This window comes from Trachurus trachurus (assembly GCF_905171665.1).
Source record: "Trachurus trachurus genome assembly, chromosome: 17".
Taxonomy (NCBI): domain Eukaryota; kingdom Metazoa; phylum Chordata; class Actinopteri; order Carangiformes; family Carangidae; genus Trachurus; species Trachurus trachurus.
Window position 1 is genome coordinate 13,832,456 of NC_139900.1, and position 22,782 is coordinate 13,855,237.

Consider the following 22,782-nt stretch of genomic DNA (forward strand, 5'->3'; position numbering starts at 1 on the left):
TGCTTTTTTTTTCTCCTCTCCCTCTCCTTATGTTGTCAAAGATGTGAGAAGTTTGACACTGCGGTTACAAAATGATGAATGGTTGATTATCAAAATGTACCCGCCGCTCTCACTCTCTCATCGCGTTACATCAGCATGCATAACATCATTATCATGTTGTGTTTGGCACTAGAGTTTGCTTCACTTTATTATCTAGTTCTGTTTGTAAATGATAAATCTTCCATCTTATATCTTCTCTACCTTTAGTTGTACAACAAATGCTGCAATTGTTGTTGTATTTTTTAGAAAAAGAAAATGAAGTGCGCCAGCTGTGTCCCAGTTGCTCACATTTTTAATCCTAAAGATGAGTCCCACATTTTTCAAACATAAACTGTGAGAGGATTGCACTATGATCAGCCATCTCCGAAAAATACGTTTCTTACAGACGATGCCAAGTACCTCAAAGAGCCGTTAACTACTCTGTTCCTCCAAATACTCAACCCAGCCTCAATGTTTTTTGTGTTTTCTTTCTTTTTTTTAAATTGTAAACTACAGGGTTTGGTCCATCCGGCTTCTTCGTTTCAAAGCAGACACATGTCAGTTTGCTTTACGTGCTGCCTGAGAAAGCTATCAGACTCGCGCTGGCATTCAACAGGATGTGACTCTGATCACCAAAACAACACAAAGAGAAGGTGAAAGAAAAGAAACGGGCTTTCAGGCTTTATCTCCGCGACTGTCGTGACTGTACCGACGACACAGAGGGCGGCGACGAGTCGACGACAATGAAAATCAAACAACAGGGCAGAGAAACTAATAGTACGTCGCTTTAGCTCGAGATGAAACCAAACACTGGCGGGATAAAAACATCATGAGCTGAAATGACACAGAGAAATGAGAAATAAAGAAAAGAAAAGTTGTTGTTGGTCTGACAGGATTGTGTTGACAACTTCCTCAGGCAAACATCCGGTGGCAGTTTTGTTTTTAACATAAATAACATTTGGGTGGGAGGAATCAGATCCACCATGATGCTTCTTCTCCTTCTCCTTCTTCTATTTGTTTTTTTACATTTTCCCCCATTGTCACAGCTGTTAACTTTTCAGGGTCGTGTCTATCCTGGTTCTGGTCTATCGGTGCAGTTTTCGTGGAAGATCTCAACAGTGAGAGACGGAGGCTGCTCGGCCTCGGCGACTGTCGGGTCCTGCATCACAGGAGGGAGGGAGGGGAGGAACGAGAGAGAGAGAAGTAGAGAGAGAGATGGGATTGTAAGAAGTTTATGTTTCAGCAGTCTGGCCTTTAGTCTCACTCCCACCCTCCTCTTTACTCTCTTGCGTTTCCCGGTCTTCCTCCTCCTCCTCTTCGTCCTCCACCTCCTCCTCCTCCTCCTCCTCCTCTTCCTCCTCCGTGTGCTGCTCCAGCTCTTCTCTGGTGATCATCTCAAAGTCGTTTCCGTTGCTGTGTTGCGATCCTTCGTCCTCTCGCCGGTCGCTGTCCGTGTCCGAGTGGCGGTCCGGCCCCGTTCCCTCCCCCTCCCCCTCCGCTTCCTTGCTCTCCTCCTCCTCCTCCTCTCGCCCCGCCTCTTTGCTCTCCTCCTCTTCGTCCTCGTCTTCGTCGTCGGCGTCCTTCTTCTCGCTGTCCGACTTCTCGTCGCTGTCGGACTTCTGGGCCTTGACGGAGGCGCTGCCGTCCTTGTCGTCGGTCTTGTCGGAGCCCTTCTTGCTGCTGGATCGTGGTCCTTTGTACTCGTGAGTGTAGAGCGGTCGGAACGAGTCGATGAAACCGACGTCTGCCGTCAGGTTGGGGAGGAACCAGAAGTGGTGGCGCCCGCCGGTCACCAACCAGATGATCAGGAAGAGGATGCAGCGAGCTGAGGAGACAGGAAACAAGATGAATCTTAAAATACAGAAACTTTAACAAATCACACAAAGTCTTCTGTCTTTAGCTTCAGTGGAATATAAATGTAGATCGAAGCCTCTGCTGTTCTCCTGTGACGGATTAGTTCAGGTCGCTGTATCTGGTCTGACAGCTCTGTGCTCCACTTGTCTTTTACTTCATCTTTTCATTTCACTCCATTTGAACTTTTTTTGCAATTTAAAACTCACTGTAAACCATTCATTTGTCTTATATAGCAAGCAAGCAAACTTTATTTCTATAGCACATTTCATTCCGTGTGGAAGCGCAATGTGCTTTACAGAGCATTCCACAGGGCAATTAAACCAACAAAAACAATAACAATACTAATAGTAATCCGCCACCAAAAAAAATAAAATAAAAATTAAAATAAAAAATAAAAACACAGTTAAAACAGTAAAAAAAACAATAAAAATCAATAAATAATTAAGTAAATAAAAAGTAAAAATAGTATAAAATAGAATAAAAACACAGTTAAAAGCAATAAAAGCATAATACTAGACTACTGGAAGGCACAGCTAAAAAGGAATGTTTTCAGGGTTTTCTTAAAAGATATTAATGTTGGGGCGCATCTGATGTGCAAGGGGAGGCTGTTCCATAATCTTGGAGCATGATAACTAAAGGCAGCCTCACCAATTTTCGTGCTGACCCCGGGAACAGTCAGAAGGCCTGCTGCTGATGACCTAAGGGGTCTACCTGGCTCATAATATAAAAGCATGTCTGACAAATACTCAGGTGCCAGATCATGCAGGGCCTTAAAAACCAGGGTTAAATTTTTAAAGTCAATTCTCAGGGAGCCAGTGTAAGGACCTAAGAACGGGTGTCATGTGATCATACTTCCTTTTCCTTGTTAAAACTCGAGCAGCTGCATTTTGAAGCAGCTGCAGTCGAGCGATGTGCTTTTGTGGTATCCCGCTGAGCATATAGAGCACTCTGAATTGCCTCTCTGCTCAAAAGCAGCTACTATACAAATAAAGCAATTGCACTTATTATTTATTGGTGTATACATTTCATTTTCCTCATTTTTTATTCTAGTCAAATTACAGTATTTCTATAGTGCACATTTTATATTTATCCATTTAATCTGGTTGTTTTTAGGTCAGTTTTATTTGTCTGAGCTGGTGCAACGACAAAGTTCTCTGTATACTATTGTGTATGATTATCTATCTATCTATCTATCTATCTATCTATCTATCTATCTATCTATCTATCTATCTATCTATCTATCTATCTATCTATCTGTCTGTCTGTCTGTCTGTCTGTCTGTCTGTCTGTCTGTCTGTCTGTCTGTCTGTCTGTCTGTCTATCTATCTATCTATCTATCTATCATTCTCCCATTACTAAACAATCTTGAGGAGTCCAGACTTTTCTTACTTACCGACAGCTAGAAGCAATATACTGGCAACGAAGCAGCCTGCTGCAACACTTAGATAGTAAACTCCTACACGCATTTCTGCCGGCCACAGCGGGAACAGCGTGGCTGCGATCACTGCGATGACTGAAACACAGAACACACACACACACAGACGGTGTGAGGACAAAATGCTAAAATCAGCTGCAGTCAGAAACATATGATGATCAGCCGACACATTAAACCAGACAACTATTATTATAATGTTGTGTCTTAATCATTGTGTAAGTGAATATATTATGTGAGTCCAAATGGCATTTTCTTTTCTGTCTCCAGTGAGGAGTGTGTGTGTGTGTGTGCTGCAGCACCCTCCATCTTTTTTTTTCAGAGCGCTCCACCTTTTTTTTGTGCAGATGTCACAGTGCTGCCGGTTAAACATCTCTGAATTGTTCAGAAAGGCGCTGGTGTGAGTGTCGTCGTCACTGCAGCTCCTTGTACTTCTCAGGCAAACAAACAATCAGAAGGGGCAGGACTTGTCACCGTGGTAACCAAGAAAATGGAAGAAAAGCTTGTTTTGGCTGTTTTTCTGTGTGTGGTCGCAGCTGGACGGGAGATCAGCCGCAGACGGGACCATGGTGGTGAAAATGATGAGGATGTAGCGCAGGCTCCGTCAGTGAACTCTTTTAAAAAGAGTCTTGATCATTTCTGGTCAAATAATTATAAAGCTACAGTAGGTTATGAAACTGTAGCCTTGGTTTTTTTTATTTGTTGTTTTGTTGTAGTTTTTTTTTATTATTCTGTCATATGTATTTAAATGATATATTGTAGGGTTATTGAAGTTTCTAATGCTATATTTGTGTTTGTTGTTTGTATGTTGTCATTATTTATTTATTAGATTTATATCCTGCATCAGATGTATTTTCATTAAATTAAAATGATGTCACAGATTAAACCACAGCTTTCTGCCAGAACAGAAATGCCATTTGGACACACAGCCTGTGCAATCAATAGTATCTGGGCTCATATTAGCCGATACTGTGTTTTAATGATGGGCTTGGTATTTTTATATGCCTTAATTTTACACCCATCAGCCACAACATTGGAACATTAAGTGGTTTTAAAGTCGATCAGTGTTTAACGTTTAACTTCCAAGCTGTGACTCACCCAGGATCAGTCCCATGGCAAATGTCTTGAAGTGGACCGGATCATAAATCCACACGTAAACCTGAAGTAAAGAGACAAGCTTGTGTTATGTTTTGTTTCTAAAGTGTTACAAACACACAATTCTGTTTATTTATTCTCTGTTCACTCACTTCATTTCCATCCAGGAAAAGCTGATCCTCATGGGGCTCCAGTTTAAACTTCTTCTTCACTTCTTTCTTCTTCTTCGGGGTCCCGGGGCTGTCGTCCTGTTAATTCAAATAAAGTAGCAGAGTACATTTTCATGTTATGAATACAAATCCTGTCTTGTGTTATTTCAAGTAATGGTGAGGTGATATGACTCAGGAAATCCAGATTTTGCAAATGTAAACAGTGGGAACTATTTGATCTTTTACCAAGAAAATTGTTGAGTAAATAGCAAAAATATGGAGTGAAAGTAATCTCCCATGTTTGCATGTGTTTGACCGGCCAATACGATAAAAGTTGAGTCTGGTTCAACTTCTTCATCAGGTGGCCCAGTGGTCGTTTGCCAGAGACTCTGAATGGCCTCATTCAAACCAATGACTGAGCAGATGTCGGTGTTTACATCAAAACTAAAGTGACCTCAGGCAGCTCAGTCACAAACCTCTGACTTCCTCTGTGATCACCAAGGGGGCAGTTGTCGGTCTGAGAAGTGAAGCTCACTTCCGCGTTCAAAAAACTGCAATCCCCTCGGCTTCCTCTGGGGGCTGGTGTCAGAAAGCAGCATTCTCCATAGACCCCCATGTTAAAATCGCCGACTTTACATCCTCAATAAACATGATCAAAGCCTGGTGTCATCACGTTTTTTTGGTCTCAATCGATAGTTTCTACCCCCGCACACACTCTGAGGGGGGTGATTTTTTTTTTAACTCTACCGTTTTACTGTTATTAGGTTAAAACTCTGGCCAATTAGGGCGCGGAAACGTTGAGTGACAGGTCTGGAGCAGCTCCGTGGACAGCTGCTTTGAGGCCAGTGGGCGGGTTCTCGGCCGGCCAATCCAACATGGCGCTGTTCAGGCCGCCATATTTGAGTCACAAAAACGACTCCCCAAAACCAATGGGTGACGTCACGGATGCTACGTCCATATTTTTTACATTTACAGGCCAGATCGGCTGCTGACATGACCCTGCATTTATGTAGATTTGGTTGCACATCCAGTTCATTTTCCACTCTGTGATAATTTCTCTTTTCACTGACACACAAGCTTCTTGTCTCTGTCTCTTCTACAGATCTGTGACTCTGTACTTTATTATCCACCCGTTTACTGTCGGGTCATGAGGCCAATCAGATCAGATCAGCTGTGCCACGTTAACTCTGACTGGTCATAAAGCAAACACACAGAACTGAAACCAGTCTGTGCAACACGGTCTGATAAAGACACAGCTTCAAATGGATCCAAACAGATCCATTAAACGTTAACTAAACATCTTCATCTGTTATCAGCCACTAAGTCTGAAGCACATTCTGTCTCACTTTTCTTATTGTGCCATATAACTCCCAGCAGTGATGAAAGTGTCTTGTTTGGGCAGGTGTGTGTGGTTTCATCTTCTGACGGAGGTTGAGAAGTGTTGCGTCACTTACACTTTTCTCCTTCTTGGTTTCAGCAACTTCAGACTCTTTCTTCTTCTCTTTCTCTTTCTCTTTCTCCTTCTTCCCTTTTTTCTCCTCCTCTTTGCTGCTGTCGCCTTTAGCCTTTTCTTTCTCCTTCTCTTTCTTGGCGTCTTTCTCCGGCTTCTTCTTCATCACCTTGAGAGCCCGGTGGAAGAACTGCTTTTTTAGAAGTCTGCAGAGGAAGAAGAGAGCGCGTCGAGAGAGAGAGAAAAATGAATCTCCAGCAGTGTGCACAGGCTCAAGTATTTGAATGATTAAACAACTTTTGTCAAATTATAATCATCAACAATTATAAATTATGACGACAATTACTTGATTAATCGGTTCAATCAGCATAATTTTATTTTTTATTTTTTGGCCTTTTTTGCCTTTATTTGATAGCACAGTGAGACAGACAGGAAAGGGGGAGGCAGAGAGAGGGGGAATGACATGCAGGAAAGGTCTGCCCGACGCAGGATTCGAACCGGGGACGCCTGCGTTGAGGACTGTAGCCTCTACATGGGGCGGCCGCTCTAACCACTGCACCACGCACCGCCCCTCAATCAGCATAATTAAGCAAAAATGTGTTCCAGCTTCTAAAAATGTGAATATTTTCTGATTTTCTTTGAGGAATTTGTGCTGGATAGTCCCAATTTATGGATTTTATTAAGAAAATAAATATGTCAGAAAATGTACTGTATGTATAGTTTTGACTTTATTTGGGAGTAAAAATCCTTCATATGATAAATGATTCTTCACTAATAGGAGACACTGACCTGTTGCAGTAATCCAACACAGACTCCCTGGTGGTGAACAGCGCCTCCTCTCCCTTCTTGGCCTTGGCCCACTTGGAGTCCAGCAGACAGTCCACTGCCTTGGAGGCTAAACGGGGACACATTAAAGAGGCGGACGTTAGTAAAACCAACAGTGTTACTGGGCCACTAAATGTTACAGGGGGATTATCTTGTAAAAACATTTGACAGACAGAAAATCAGTCATGTTTTAGGCACAACTTGTGAGATCGGCCGTAATGTCTTAATGTCACCCATCTGATCAATGACGTCATTGTTGTGTTGAAGCTTTTCAGCCTTTCTGTCTCATTTACTCTGAAGAAGTTCCACGGCACCGACATGTTTGTTCACTATGTGATGATGTTGCTAGCTAATGATTCAAGATTCAAAAAACGTAGTCATGAGACGTGTCTATTTTGCTTTGCTTGTTTGTTTAAAGCAAAACAGACACGTCTCATTGTTGATACTCAGTTAACAGTACATAAGTATACACAGGAAATAAACAAGTTATTTAAATAGACATATTGATCGGATCGTGATTGGTTATCGGTTTATTTAAACTAATTAATCGGTGATCTGATCATGTAAAGCCTGGTCTTATTCGTGCAAAATTCATTCTGCTGCAGGAAAATGACCTGAGATATAAACAGGCAGAGCTGATACCAGCCTCAGCAACAGGAAGCAACAGATGGAGTCAGTCTGGGATCAACATGAAGAGACAGAAGAGACTTGGATCGACAGTGGAGCTGCAGCAGCTTCTTGAAGACGCCTGGATTAAGCGACCAGGTGAGCACCTCGCTCTTTGCTCTTTGCTTCATTTGACAAGTAAAACAAATGGGACCAGACGAGTGAAGAAGCACAGCTGAGGTCATGTGACGGTGATGATGATGATGATGAGGATGATGAGGAGAAACCTTACTTCACCCATGACTACTTAAGAGTTACTGTAAGAACATTTCCCAACGCAGCCACATGGATTCCTCTGTACCAACTATAAATCCTGTGTGGGAGGAAACGCCGCAGCGGAAACATTTGTTTAAGAATTTGACAACTGTTCAGCGACGTGGCGCAGACGTTTCTACACAGCGGTGGATTCATTTAGAGAGAGACACTCAAACAAGCAAATCCATCTGGTAAACACTCCAGTCTGTGCTCGACGGCGACAGACACAGGGCAGCTTTTTTTTTCTCCTGGCTGAGTTTCCGAGGTCGTGTGTTGGCATCGACGGAAACACGAGACACTCACCGATGAAGTAGTCGACCCGGTGGCCCATCATGTTGGTGGACTTGGTGGGGCAGTTGAATCGGAGGTACTTGGCCACTGCCTTCTCCTCCTTGGTGGGCTCGCTCACCTCCTGCAGGGTCGCACAAACACACAGATTAATACACACAAACACACACACTCAGAGAAACAGAGCCACAGTCAAACTCTGGTGAAATGATGCTTTATTATTATATTTTCTGACACTGAACTACAGGCAGAAAACCAATAGTTTTTTTTTTACAGCAGGACATGGAGCTGGACCTTTTAGTTGATTCATTTATGAGTCAAGTGAAAGAAAAAAATATTTTTATGTATTTTTTTGATCATGTTCATTTTGAAATGAAAATGTCAAGTGACTGATGTTTCCAGCATGAGAATGTTTTTTCCAGGTTATTTAATAAAAACGTCCCCCTGATAAATACCTTCATTTTCCCCTATTTTCTGATGATGCTTTAGAGACAAGTCAAACTGACTAATTAGAAAAAACCCCATGATGAAAATAATAGCTAAGTTGCAGCCCTGGTGAGATAATTAACACAATTTATCAAACTGCTAACGCTGAAAACACTTGACTGAGAAGAACAGACACTTTAACTCCAGCCGATCATACTGGATCATACTGGATCAATCAGGCCAAACATCTGAGACACGAGGCAGGAAACACAAGACGTCATCCAAATCCTGTGTTACATTAGTTGTTCTTAAGGTAGGAGGAGTGACCTACGAATCATCCAGCTCTCACCACAACACAAGTGGATATAATACAGGCATTTACAAGCCACCTACACAACAACATACTGTCGTAATTATCATGTATACTGAAGGTGGTGGTGGTGCACCCCGAGTCGTTTGACAGTCAGATCTGTTCTGCAGTGTTGTTGAACTGTGTCGTCTTCTTTTAAATCTAAAAAACCACAAACTAAGGCTTTGTTAATGATTAACGTGTTGAACCAACAGCTTCGGGGCCGCTGCTGAACAAAGTTTGAATGTCATGGACTTCACTGAAACAGTATTTATGTCAGCGTCGTGGTAATGTGCAACTGCTGCTTTAATGTGGTCGCCCCCACATCATGTCAACAACACAGAAACATGACTGTGTCTGGTAATGATTATGACATAAATGACAAACATTTTGCTCATTGCAACTTCTCAAATGCACGCACTTTAACTGTTTTATATCATCATATGGCACACTAACAGGCGTGATAGACACTGGATTTTATTTATTTTTAAAGCTCCCACTGGCCTCTTACCATCCTACTGTATATTAACTCTTTAGTATCTTTTAATGCAAGTCTCTATCATACACAGTCAAAGGACTGGCTCACACTGCAGGTTCCCTCTGTTAACACTGAATTTGGAAAGTCCAGTTTTTCTTACTGTGCACCTGCAACCTGGAACACTCTGCAAAACCATCTGAAACATACCACACTTTTATCATTAGGACAATTTAAATCCATAACTGCATCTTACTTTACCTCCAACTGCTCCTGTTTTTTAACTAGACTTTCTGTTTTCAATTTATCTTTGTCACTTTTACTTTTTGGTATTTCGGATATGCTTATGTATGTTTCAAACGTTTTGTTTTGTGTCTTGTCCTCAAATGTTTTGTGTTTTGTCTCGGCTGTATTGTAAATGAGGTTGCTCCTCAATATATTTCCGAGTTTAAATAAAGGTTATATTAATAATAATAACAACACTGTCAAAGAAAAAAAAAGATTCACTGTCAATGAAAGCATCAGAGGGTGCATCGCAACTTTAAAATCAAATTGCACCTTTTTTTCATTCCTCCAGCTAAGTTTCTACCTCCATCTGAAACAGGTTATGACTCAGATGTTACTGTCATTCAGCAACTGAATTGACATAATGGCTTCGCCCGGAGGCGGCGAGCGGCGGCAGCAGCGGCGGTGGCGATGTTGATTCTTTACACAACTGTCTCCAAACTTTGTGTTATCATCTGAGCTGTAAAGTGAAACAGGAGAAGACAAGACCATCAAACGAGCCTTTGTTTAAAGAAGCAGGTATCCGTCACACAGCTCAGTTACACGACACCCCCCCACCCACAGAAAGCCCCCCTCCTCCTGTCAGCGTCTGTATGATCTACCTGGTTTAATCTCATGGGGATTAGCTGGTCTCCTTTAACTCGCTGCCCATGAAGCTGGCAGCAGCAGCAGCAGCTCTCTGCTCTTGGCCACAGTCACAGTATGTGAAAACTGCGAGTGCACCATACCAAGACCAAATCTGTTGAAATCTATATCCAAGCTACACTCGGAGTCGTAGCAACAGATGTCCACGCAACATTTCAACTCGAGAACGCTGTGAAACACAGTGCTGATTTACATATGCATTATCAATACGAATTATGATTTTTTTTTTAAAGAAATGAACTGTTGTGTGATGGAAATGGATATTGTTTCCCCTGTGTCCACTCATAAAGAGAGTAGATAACAGTTTGTGTCGTTATGCAACTGAACCTGATCTTACACTTGTTTGGATCATGGTATATGAGGCACCCCTGCCTAAAGGATGCCACGATTACTTGTTTTCACAATTAATCGCGGTATTAAACGCCACGATTAATTAATCAATCGGGAAGATTCATAAATACCGTCATTTTCCATAAAATAACGTGTTGGAACCGTATCGACAGATCAGCACCAAAGTAAAGGCAAATGCACCGCTCCACTTACCGCAACGTAACATTGAATATTAAAATGAAGTTAAACATTTGTATACAGTAGATGACAATTAAAGACTTGAATATTTCAAACACTTCCCCTTGGGGATTAATAATTGGTCCTACATTAATAGACATTAAGTATTTTGTGTAATATTTTGACTATATTTGATTTTACATATTCATAGTGTTGTGAAGTTAATTAATGCATACTGTAATAATCGTGATACCGTGATTATTTCTCTGACAATAATCGTACCAAGAAAATCTATAATTATGACATCCCTACACCTGCCTAAAAGGCTCTATCCACACGTTACCGTATATTTTTATACACAGTTTTTACTGTTAAATATTCCCGTCCACACAAGTTTGGGTATTCCATGTCCACAAACGAATACGCATAAACACTGTCGTAGAACATGTCATAACCCCGCTGACCAATCAGATGGCTGGAAAATACTATCGTGTACACATCCATTTCTTCCACAACTGTTTGTAAACAAAGTGGCGAGTGTGGTGAGAGAGAGGAAATAGCAAATTATAGCAACCTAACGCATAGCTGCGGCCGGGACGTGACAAACATAGAACGTCTCTGGTAAATATCCGTTTATCTTGTCCACACGTCAAAATAAATATGGTGTGGATAGAGCCTAAAACTAATGTTGTCCAGTACAGCAGCCCTGCAGTAAATCCTTCCTGCACGAGGGTTTGTGAAGATGGAGCAGCTGTGTTAGAGAGGTGTTGATTCAGCTTTATGGTCAGTTTATGGTGCACGTCGTCCCCAACATCGTGTCCTCACACTAACAGGGAGATGAAGTGCTGCTTCATATTTACACCAAGGTCCCTACTGCACTGAAGCTCACTGACGTCCGTCACATTATAATAAGTCTGCAAAAAAACTGAATATAAATTATGATGGCTGTGGTTTGTGGTACTAAAAAAAATATGTTTCTAATATTGAGTTGACTAATCATCGATTAAATTTGAATGGATAAAATGCAGAATCAGAGCACTTTATACATTGTAATTAAGAACACATCCATTTCATATGTGGCTTTAAACCTAGCCCAGTGCTTCAGGGCTATAATGTGAAGCACAATTAAACAGCTTTTTGAGAATTGTGTCAAAACAGGAGGTAACTGTTGTGTAATGCAGGCTGATAATGGCGGTGGTGGACGAGCCTCTTACAGTTGCAATAGTCGTAAATGAGATAAGAGCGTATGTGCAATGCAGCTGAAGTCAAACAGCAGCACAGTTATAATGTCGCCCACAGACTCTGTTCACAGCAGGCAAATTCACAACACTATCATCTATAACTTTAACACATTTGTGGGTAGTGAAATCATGTAAGATGTCTAGTTTAGACACTATAGAGTTTATCGACAACGCTGTAAAATATTAGAAACAACAAACTCACTATACAGCAGAGTACAGTTCAACAGAACCACAAGCTGCTGCCTATAAAGGGCAAGATAAATTAGAAGCAGAGTAGAAACAATTCACCCTTTCTCAATATACTGTTATAAATATCCAACAGCAATGCATCATGGTCTCTCGCCATCTTCAAATGTCTTGTTTAGTCCGTCCTACAGCCCAAAGACGAAGAGTTTACAATAACATGACTAAGATGATCTGTAGTACACATTAAAAATGTTTGACAAATTTGTTTAAAAACTTGAAATGATTAATCGATTATCAAAGTAGTAGTAGTAGTAGTAGTAGTAGTGAATAATTTTCTGGCAATCGAGTAATCAAGTCTTTGTTTCAGGTCCAATTAAAAAAATTCCACAGTTTGCAAAATGTTTAATCTGTTTCATTTTTCAAGCTGCCTTGGCATTTCCTCTGTGCACTGCATTGTGGGATAATACTGTGCATTAAATGCAAGAGTTTGTTTAAGGACACATGCTTTAATTTAGAATTTTCCTTAATAAAGTATCAACATAAGAGTAAAAAAAAGTTATTAGTACTATGACACATTTATCAAGTGGCGTACATTCCCACTTACAGATACGTGCAAAACTAACTTTGAAAGGATCGCAGGGTTGATGATGTGTATGCACAGAGAAAGTACAGCTGACCCTTACCCCTTGATTACATATAGTCTCTGTCTGTATAGCAACCTTTGATCTTGACCTGGTCCAATGTGGTCTAGATGTGATAAAAATTGTGTTTTCACAGATAGTACACAGGTTTCATCAATCTGAAACTCTATTTTAACAGCTGGTCTTTGTGATAACAAAGGTCCAGGTCAAGATAAAGAAAATGCAGTCTTTAGTGATGAAAGTTTTACATGAATCTGATGGTGGGTTTTCAGCCTTTAACGAGGACGTCTAACACACTTGGCTTAAAGAGGAATAGATGGATCAAAAACAGAGAACTGGAACTTAAATTTCACTTCACTGGAAGAGAAACTTAAGCATCACATTATCATGTCTTCATCTGTACTTCACAGGTGATTAATGACTCTGAGGTCAAGAACTAATAGACTGAGAAACAGCTTTTATGCAAGAGCCATAACTGCACTTAATGCAGCTGAGTGGCTGAAACATGTGCAACACAACATGCAACCACAGAGTTGTTTTTTGCAAGATAGTGTTTATCTATCACGTATATTGTACTTCTCTTTTTAACAGCACCTAAGGAGGATTGGACCTCTCAGTTTCTTTGTGCTTGTTGCAAAGACAATAACGTCATTCTGTCCTATTCTAATGTGAAGTTGTGTGACCATCACCGTTTTTTTACACTATAATGGCGTTAACTGATCTGAAATCTGGTGTGTTGTTTTAAGGAAAGACTTGAGATTGACTTTTTCTGTCCACATGTACACGGGTGGTTGTGTTAAAGTTGAATGAACCTGGACAGACTCTATAAACTGTTGCTTTACCTCAAACCATCTGATCTAATCTTCCACTCCATCTTGCTGCCGCCACCTGAGCAGCAGCAGTGTTATAACCTACGTTGTGACACACTGTGCTGCCAACTCTTTTACATATTAGTTGTATTGCTTAATTTAAAAAAACATCGCACAGATAGCTCCACGTTATGTAAACACGGTCTGCTTAGAGCTGACGCAGCTTAGCCTGCAAACCTTCAGCACAGTTGTTCAACCCCGCTGCAAACGGCTCTGAATCTACACAGCTCGGTGCTATGGTAACGGTATTAAACTGCGTTAACCACCGTGTTAGAGAAACCGATAAACTAACACACTGTTTACACTCGGACATGTCTCCTCCAAACAGAAATACTGACATTTGTTTTCGCTAACTAGCTCTCGCTAATGCTAGCTGCCTTCAGCCATCCCGTTTAACGGCTCCTCCTCGCGGGGGGATGCTGCCGTCAACAGTCGCCCCGCAACAAGTCGTAAACGTGTGTGTCTTGTTGTTTGTTTGTTTGTTGTTGTTGTTGTTGTTCTTAACCTGACGCGGGTTGTGGTTTTGTTTGTTAAAGAACTGAATGATGTTACCTGGATCCGCTTCTTGTGTCTCCTGCGCTCCGCCATGATCCTCCAACTCAGCTCCTCCGACGTGCGCGAGGAGGGCGCGCGCGCGTCTAGCATGTAGTATCGCGAGATTAAGCGAGAGAAAGAAAAAAAAACAGTACAATAATTCGTTACAAGTGAAAGGGTTAAAACTAACATTTTTATCTCGGTTTTAGCTGGTCATATTAAAGCTTTTCGACACTGACATTGTGAAGTATAATATTGTAAAAATTGCACATTTTGAACAGCCAGTTTGCACTTCTTTGTGATATGAATGAGGCTCACTGTCTTGAAATGCCATAAAGGCTACATTTAATTCATTCAAATTTTATTTTAAATTCTACTGATTTTGCTTGTCCAGCAATTCCATCTAAAGTGAATTATCAATTTACCAACCAAACTGAGCATATTTATTTATTTATTTATTTACCGGTAGTTAGTTTGTATTTTTTCTGACTGAGCAAATCTATTTTACGGGATTTGGACTATTTGAATTCAAATTATTTTCATCCTGACAATTTACATTTCATGGACCATTAAAAAGCTCATAATAACTAAAATAAACCTAAAATAAAGATTCAATGAAAAAGCTACATTGAGGTACCTCCATGTATTTCTAGCTACAGTCTGACCACCTAACCCTTATTTAAGATTAGACATCATAAATTCTTCTCTTGGATTAAGCCAGACATTTTTCTTGATTAAGAAACTGTTGTTTGTAATATTTATTTTCTTGATTATGGCTTAATGTCACAATCCTAAATTTGTTATTATTTTGCCAATGTATTGTGTCTTATGTCTTGTTGTTTCCCCTTCCCTCTGTATTCCTTTGTATGCTCTTTAGTATGGAGCATTTGATAGTCAGTGAACTGTCATGACTTGACCCTCTTGAAAACAGGATGCTACGCTAATCCTGAAGATGGATCATGTTTGAATTTCAATTCTTTTCCCTGAGAATTGAGAGATTATAGAGCCATAGCATTGCAAGTTTTCAGGATTTTATATGTTTATTCTTAAAATAAATGATTCTTGATAGCCACTTTTTCACCATGATAGAAAGACAGAGCTGCAGGTTTCTATGTAGAAAAACACTATTTATACAATCCAACAAACACAAAAGGTATCAAACATCCCAAAACCCCCAAATCTTTGATACTTCATTTTTTGATGATAAAATCACCCCCATGTTATTCTATGGTCTTTTATGCTGGCCTAAGAAATGACAATATAGCAGCTGAAAAAATATTTTTGAAGCCACAATCAGACATTTAAAGACAGTCTGTAATGTAAAAGAAAAAAAGAAAATGAAATTGGACCCTCTTAGCATCTCATAACTCAAAATCCACATCACTCAGTATATACATGTATACAGTATATATATAAAATACAAATATGTAGCAGACAGCTGGGTCAAGTGGACCCGTGGCAAATAGAAGGTAGCAAATAGTAAAAAAGCAAATCTTCAATCCAGTGTATCATCATGTAAACAAAACCATCACTGTGACAGCAGCAGTCCATCGGGTGTAGTGCTTTAACTGGTCGTTCAGTTCACATCTGTCCACGCATGAGTGTCCATCAGGCCGTCTCACTGCTGGCGGATGGAGGAGAGTTGTTCTCCGTCTCATGAAGGTGCTCTGTGGATTTGAGGACGTCGGGGTCTCTCGGACTCGCTATCATCTCCTCGCTGTTGCAGTTAACAGGGGAGCCGATCTCGGAGGAGCGGTCCCCGGGCTTCTCAGTGGCTGGGTGCAGGGTCGGGGTGGCCAGTGGCAGGTTCATCATGTACAACATGCTGCCCAGACGCTTGGACACCTGTGGGGGGAACAAAGAGGGTTGACACATATTAGATCCACAGTGTTCATTTTAATTGCTTTTGTTACTCATGAGGGAATTGGCTGTAACACCTATCAACACATGTGCTCCACAGGCCGTATTCACAGGTGTAATTTATAAAATGAACAATGGCTTAACTCCATTTGATTACTTCAACATGCTCACTGGGACATGTGATTAAAAAATGCAATGTGATGCAGACATGTTGTTCAGAAAGTGACATTGTACCTCACCTAATATCATCTTAGTACAACACACTACTGCATCTTTTGTTGTGGAGTTTTTCCACAACAAATGAGGTTGATGTCTAAGGTTGATGTCATAGTGAAGCACATTTTCCTTCAAGACAGCGGTTCAGTCAGACTGTGTGTGTTTTCCTACCTGTGAGCGGATTTTAAGAGCCGGTCCCAGCTTGAGCCCCAGTGTGTCCAGTAGATGTTCCTCTGAGAGAAGGGGCAGTGTCTCCCCGTCAATCATGTGGTCCTTGAACGTCTGAAGAGTGCAAATCAACTCATGTTAGTGAATCGAAGACACAACAGAAAGAATTAAATATACACTGCCTGTCGAAAAAAAAATGACACCACTTGGATTTAACTAAACTAATAGGTAAGAGCCTCCCGTTGGATAATTACTGCATGGATTGTGTTTCAGCTGGCAACAACTGGTGCAGTCTAATTTCTTAAACAGACACATCCTGTGGTTGTGGAAAAGATGTTAATCTGTTTCAGAAGGGTCAAATTATTGGCATGCATCAATCAAATAAAACATCTAAGGAGATTGCTGAAACTACTAAAACTGGGTTAAGAACTGTCCAACGCATTATTAAAAACTGGTAGGACAGTGGGGAACCATCATCTTCAAGGAAGAAATGTGTCAGATCTGAACCCCACTGTGAATCTTTGAAAAATGAATGCAACTCTGGACTGAAATAAATGTTGTGACATTGCAGAAGTTTATTGAAACGATGCCACAGCAAATGCATGATGTAATCAAATTAAAGGCGGTCCAATGAAATATTAGAGTGTGTGACTTTTTTTTTTGGACTGGCAGTGTATATCAGTTTAAGACAAGTACCAACCTGAGCATACTCTGAACACGTGGGTATACTGTTGACGAAGTTGTAAACATCATTCACTGTCCACTTCCTTATGTCCTCTGACACCTCATTACCATTCAGGAAGAGATTTGGTGCACCTGGAAAATAAAGAGGGAGTACAGGTTAAATCATTATTAAAAGATTTATTTCTCAACTTCAGCATTTTAATCAAGCTTTATTTTTTAATGTTTTTTGTTTGCCAAGCTCACCAGGTGGAAGGAAACCATTTCCAGGGACTGGGAACATGTAAGGCATCCCTGTGAGAGCGCCCCCTGCAGGCGGATACATGAACTTCTCCTGGAAAGCTGAACATTGGCTGGATATGTCTTTGTCGTTCGACCCACTGTTGGCCCCATCAGAGCAACTCTCCTGACTGTTCACGCAGGCTTTACGCTCTCCCTCTTTGTAGTTCTTCCTGCTTCCTGCAGCGAGTTCAGAGTCTATTTTCGCTTGGTGATGATGATGCGTTTTGCTGGTGGCGCACTCCTCTCCCATGTCCCCCTTGGCCTCCGCCTCCTTCTCCTCCCCTGATGTGGCTCCTGGGCTCTGCTCCACACTCTTGTCTTCGGTTTGGCCCTTCAGGTTGCTCACATGGCTTTCTGCGCTCTTGTGAGTGGTTGGTCGTCTGCCGGCTCTGCGTCCCCGCTCCCGGTGCAGCGTGCTGATGGGCGGATACGGGCTGGCCGACATGAGGATGCTGTTGGAGTGGAGCTCGTCCAGGGTGGGACGGTGGACGAAGACTTCGTGGCCGTCCGGCATGCGCTGACGACCTCTAAAGGCCATGTGGTTGGAGGGGTAAGACATGGGGTTGTCCATTCCCATCAGCCCCTTCTGGTGGGCGTTTTCCAGCTCCTTCTGATGCAGGATGGCGTTCATCTCCATCCTACAGTGCGAGCACATGGAAACATAGATATATATATAAGAAGACTAGATGACTCACCCACCGCTGCTGCCCAATGACAAAACGTAGCCAGTAGCTACGGCGGCCATCGTGGGACGGGCAACTCTCTCCCTCAGAGCATTAAAGGCCCCATGCTGTGCACTTTTCTCTGGGTTTATTTACCTGCTGATATCCCTAACAAGATGTATCATTGGTTTTGAGTACCTGTGATCTGCTCAATATCGTTTATACTGCCCCTTTCTGTTGCCTCTTTCTGGAGCTCTAGCAGGCACAGATCATTTGGCCAATCAGAAGAGAGAATGAGAACCTCTCCTCTGATTGGCTCACTGTTTTTGAGTGGCATGTGGTCGGGCTAATCACACAAACAACTGGTCACGGTGGGCGGAGTTACCTTGTGTGTGACATCACAGAAAGGAGGAAGTGCTATCTGCTCGTCTTAAGAGAATGTTCCTACAAATGGGCGGTGTGTGTTTCTCCGTTGATGACCAGTTTGATGCATGGGGCAGTATATACGTGGCCCAGAGACCTCCCCAAGCACGAAAAAATAACCAAAATCACATTTTTCATGCCATGGGGCCTTTAAGCCTATGGTGCATGTTCTGCTATAATGACCATAACTTGCTCAGTTTTTGTCCGATTTCAAAACGGTTAGATTTTTTATGAACGTCTATGCAGTTATGATGCAGCATATACTTAAAATCACGGATCAGTTTAATCATGTACTTTTTCTTTGTAAAAGTAACATTATAGTGACATTATGCAAATAGTTAAAGTAATAGCTACATATTGATTTATTTTTCACAGAGTTATGAATCGTTTTTTTAGTGAAGATGACTGGATCACCTATCTACTGCACTGTAACTGCAGCCAGAGTCAGAGCAATTTGCCCGTTGAAATATGGCCGACTGTGTGAGCTACGCCTGCGTGTAGTCCGATCTACCCCCTTGCATGGAAACACGTTTGAGCCACAGTATCGGAGCAGCAGGAGCCGAACAAAATCAATATGCGGTGCAGACAAATAATTGTGTAGGTGGAATATGTTTTTGTGAGATGCTGGTGATTATTCTGTACGTGTTACCTTGCTATATTTTGCTTGTGAATGAGCTCCTGTCGCCGGGCAACTGTTTCCATGGGCTCTGAGGGCAAGAAGCCGTAGCCAGCTGCGAGAGAAGGAAATGAGGTGGTCTGTTGTTAATAATACTCATCCACATCACATTCCTTCAAACTATACAGACGGACTGGGGCGTCACGTCTCCTAGGGAATGTGTGTGTGTGTGTGTGTGTGTTGCCCACCTGCTCCGGGGAAACCCCTCCCAGGCATGGCGTGGGGGGGCAGCGGGGGGCCCAGGTGAGGCCCCATGTGGATCTGTCTGGCCTCAGACGCAACCATCTCAGAGGGAGGAACCAACTCCCTGATGAGAGGAAACGAAGGGGGAATCAGTTATTTAACACTGATAGAGAATAATGATGGACCCTTTTCACTGTTTTCAGTCACTTTATACACCGAACAGTCAATCAGTTATTAGAAAAATAATAACAGCCAGGCGTATTGGTGATGAAATCAATTATGGGTTTCTGTTTAAAGCAGAAGTACGCGGAATGTTTGTGTTAATATAAGTCTTAAATAGTTCTATCTTCCGACAGAAATCACTTATATAGAGTGTTTGGTCTGAAACACGGGTCTGTCAGTCACTCTGCTCTGCTGTAAGCCGAGGAGAAAACTTTCCTTGTATCCTACAACCTTTATCCAATGAGGAGAGAGAACAGCATAAAGGGGCGGTCCTCTCTGTGTGTGCAGCCAAGGGATGCGCGTGAATGTGGTGACGTAGGGACGAGGGCGGGGACTGCTAACTCCATCGGCTGACAAGAAGTTAGCCAAAACGACCGGATCGCTTACTTCTGCTTTAAGGGTCCACAATACAGCATACTAATATTGTATCAAATTGTGGACACCAATTATCAATCTTTTATTATGTAAATTGGAAATATGAACTGATGCTTGAGTACTTCTCATGAACTCTTGAACTTGGTCAGTTTGTCTGCGTGACAATCCCATTTTGCAAGAATAAACATGATTTAAGTGAGATGAGCTGAACAGAGAACTTCATCTTATTAGATAAAACAGACACTGACCAAGTTTTCCTTTTAGGAAATCATTTGTAGTTGCAAAAAGGTAATAAATTACAATGTATGACAATATGTAATTGCAAAAGACGATATAACCAAATGTTCCAAATCCAATTATATATACTATTGTATTTATATATGTATGTATATTGTATTGTGACTTAAATATCATGATAATATCATATTATGGGGGCCTCTCAACCTTACTGCAGTCTTATTCTTCTATGAGGAATTCTAAATGTAGTTTCAAATTTCGACATATCAAATTGTGCATACTCAATTGTAGAAAACATTTTCCATAGAATTACTATATGAGGTTTTAGGGTGAGTTAAGGTACGAACCTCTCCATGAAGTGAGGTTCAAACTGTGCCGGGACCCCCTGTAACCTCTGCTGGCCCTGGGCGAGGATCTGTGGCGCCATGGCCATCTGGTTCCTCATGATCATCTCCTGCCTCTGCCTCAGCTCTGCAAGAGAAGAAAAAGCACAACAGGTCACAAGGGCGCAAATCTGGGTCACAATACAATACGCCAAACCTGTCCTGACTGTAAAATATTATACTATTATATTATACTATAATCAATACTCTAAAATCAATGCATATGGCAGACAAGGTCACAAAGTTGTTATAACCAGTTTGGAGGTTCAGATTGTGACCAAATTCTGTCAGGGAAATATGTAAATCGGAATAAATAAAAATAGCACATGTATTTGAAGCCGTGTTCAGTCTGTTTGTTTCCTCGCTCACCTCCCGCTGACATGCCGTTCACCAGACGGTACCAGTGCTTCTCGTCCAAAGCCCCCTGCTCTCCCAGTGCTGTCATCTTCCTCAGTTGCTCCCGTGGGGTCATGACACACGTGACCTTTGACTCCACGTGAATATTGCTGTGGGACAAAAAAAAAAAGTCAAAAAGAAGAGTTTAAATGGCAAAATGGGACAAATCGACTGTGAGCGGTTTTTTGTAACTTCTTGTTACTACCGCTAGGGGGCAGCAGTTCTCTATGTCACTGCTGGTCATAAGGAAACTGACCTTTATGCTAGAACACACACACACACACACACACACACACACACACACACACACACACACACACACACACACACACACACACACACACACACACACACACACACACACACACACACACACACACACACACACACACACACACACACACACACACACATCTATATATATATTTATATATTTCCAATTATAGGACTAAATGAGGAGTTCAAATGCAAACATGAGTGACAAACAGTATTTTTAAATATTATTCGTCCAAAATACATAATTGTAAATGTCATGTGCCATGTTATTGAAGTATGCGCAAACATATTTACCCAGAAATCTAAATTACCTATTAAAGTGTATATTAGCCTATTACGTGAATTACTGACAATAATTAAATGTTGTTTGAATAATTTAATAACATGTTGTAATAAAAAAAAAATCGAATTCACATTTTTCTACACTGTACAAATAAATGCTTGATTGATAAATACATTAACAAAACTGAGATTTTCTACAACTGTAGAATAAGCATTCACACAAACAAAGGTCAAGTTCATTCCTTAACCTTTGACCCTTACTCTCACCTCTTACTTTACCCCTAGTGTTAAGCATTAATCTTAAACCAACCTTAACCCCTCACCGTAACGTAAACCTAATCCTTCATTTGAATTTAACCCGTAAATCCAAATCCTAACCCCGGCCCTTAGAGATGTCAAGAACAGGAAAAACAGTCCCATATTGGAGGATTTTTCTCATCTCTCCATCCCTGTGAGTGCATTTGGTCCTCAGAAGTGTAGCGATGAAATGACGCACGTGTACACTCACACTCATGCATAGTGCACATACGCACTCACTCCAAATGGCCACATTGTTCTTGGCTGAGCCAGCAGCTTGTGTACACGAGCACAATCGACTTAGACACCTCCAATTAACCTTCCACGCTGCAGAAATCCCATTACAAAATATGATACTGTAAACGACAGCACAATAATCCAGTTCTGCTAATCCAAAGGGCCAGTGTGCAATATGTTTCTGGATGAACACAAATGAATTTAAATCACACAAAACTTCGCCAAACAGCCACCTGTTTATATCACGTGAATATAAATACAGATGATTATTCTACAACTGTATTTTACTGACGTGTTTATGAGACATGTTTAATAAAGTGTGCACATGTACTTGGCCACATTATTTCTGCCGTCCCCTCCCCCAGACAAATGCTGCCATAAGATTTGCCCTGAGGCCTTTGCGCATTATCCACAGTCCCTCAAGTTGCCTCTGAAGTCCATCTAATCTGAGGGCTGTAATCCCCTTGTTAGTCCTGCAACAGTCTGCTAGCTACATCTGCTGACCTGCCTGCAGCCCGCCCTGCTGGCCCGTCCCACCCCCATCCCCACCTTCCCAGGCCCCTGCTACCCCCAGGATCCTATTAGCTAAGTCCTGGCTATACAGCACTTTAAAGGGATGTGTTGGAGGTAATCCGCACGTTTAGAGTTTTACCCTCAGCAAACCTTGCCTGTAAGCATCCCGGACAATACACCCTAAGTGCTAAGCCTATTAGCCTCCATTAGCTCCCAGGATGTC

The 22,782-nt window shown here is 41.6% G+C and overlaps 2 protein-coding genes across 2 annotated transcripts; both read right to left on the reverse strand.

The window, feature by feature from the left end:
- Positions 1–225: 225 nt before the first annotated feature.
- Positions 226–14,282, reverse strand: sec62 (SEC62 homolog, preprotein translocation factor). The gene is made up of 8 exons (XM_083991716.1): positions 14,209–14,282; positions 8,048–8,156; positions 6,788–6,893; positions 6,003–6,204; positions 4,552–4,647; positions 4,403–4,463; positions 3,266–3,385; positions 226–1,843 (listed from the first exon to the last, which is right to left on the reverse strand). The coding sequence occupies exons 1-8, from the start codon at positions 14,242–14,244 to the stop codon at positions 1,251–1,253; spliced, it is 1,323 nt and encodes a 440-aa protein (XP_083847842.1). The 5' UTR covers positions 14,245–14,282; the 3' UTR covers positions 226–1,250.
- A 1,516-nt stretch (positions 14,283–15,798) lies between these two features.
- samd7 (sterile alpha motif domain containing 7) lies at positions 15,799–21,030 on the reverse strand (the record flags this gene model as incomplete). The annotated part of the gene is made up of 8 exons (XM_083991575.1): positions 15,799–16,035; positions 16,438–16,548; positions 17,135–17,250; positions 17,362–18,035; positions 19,132–19,213; positions 19,347–19,465; positions 20,523–20,646; positions 20,928–21,030. The coding sequence occupies 8 exons, from the start codon at positions 21,028–21,030 to the stop codon at positions 15,799–15,801; spliced, it is 1,566 nt and encodes a 521-aa protein (XP_083847701.1).
- Between the last annotated feature and the right edge of the window lie 1,752 nt (positions 21,031–22,782).

Bases quoted from the DNA above. Each gene is read 5' to 3' on its own strand.
- sec62 (XM_083991716.1), bottom strand. From the start codon at position 14,244: ATGGCGGAGCGCAGGAGACACAAGAAGCGGATCCAG. The intron at 8,157-14,208 runs GTAACATCATTC...GCGACCCTGCAG, and splicing joins GACACAAGAAGCGGATCCAG to GAGGTGAGCGAGCCCACCAA. The intron at 6,205-6,787 runs GTCAGTGTCTCC...CTTCCTCTGCAG, and splicing joins GTGTTGGATTACTGCAACAG to ACTTCTAAAAAAGCAGTTCT.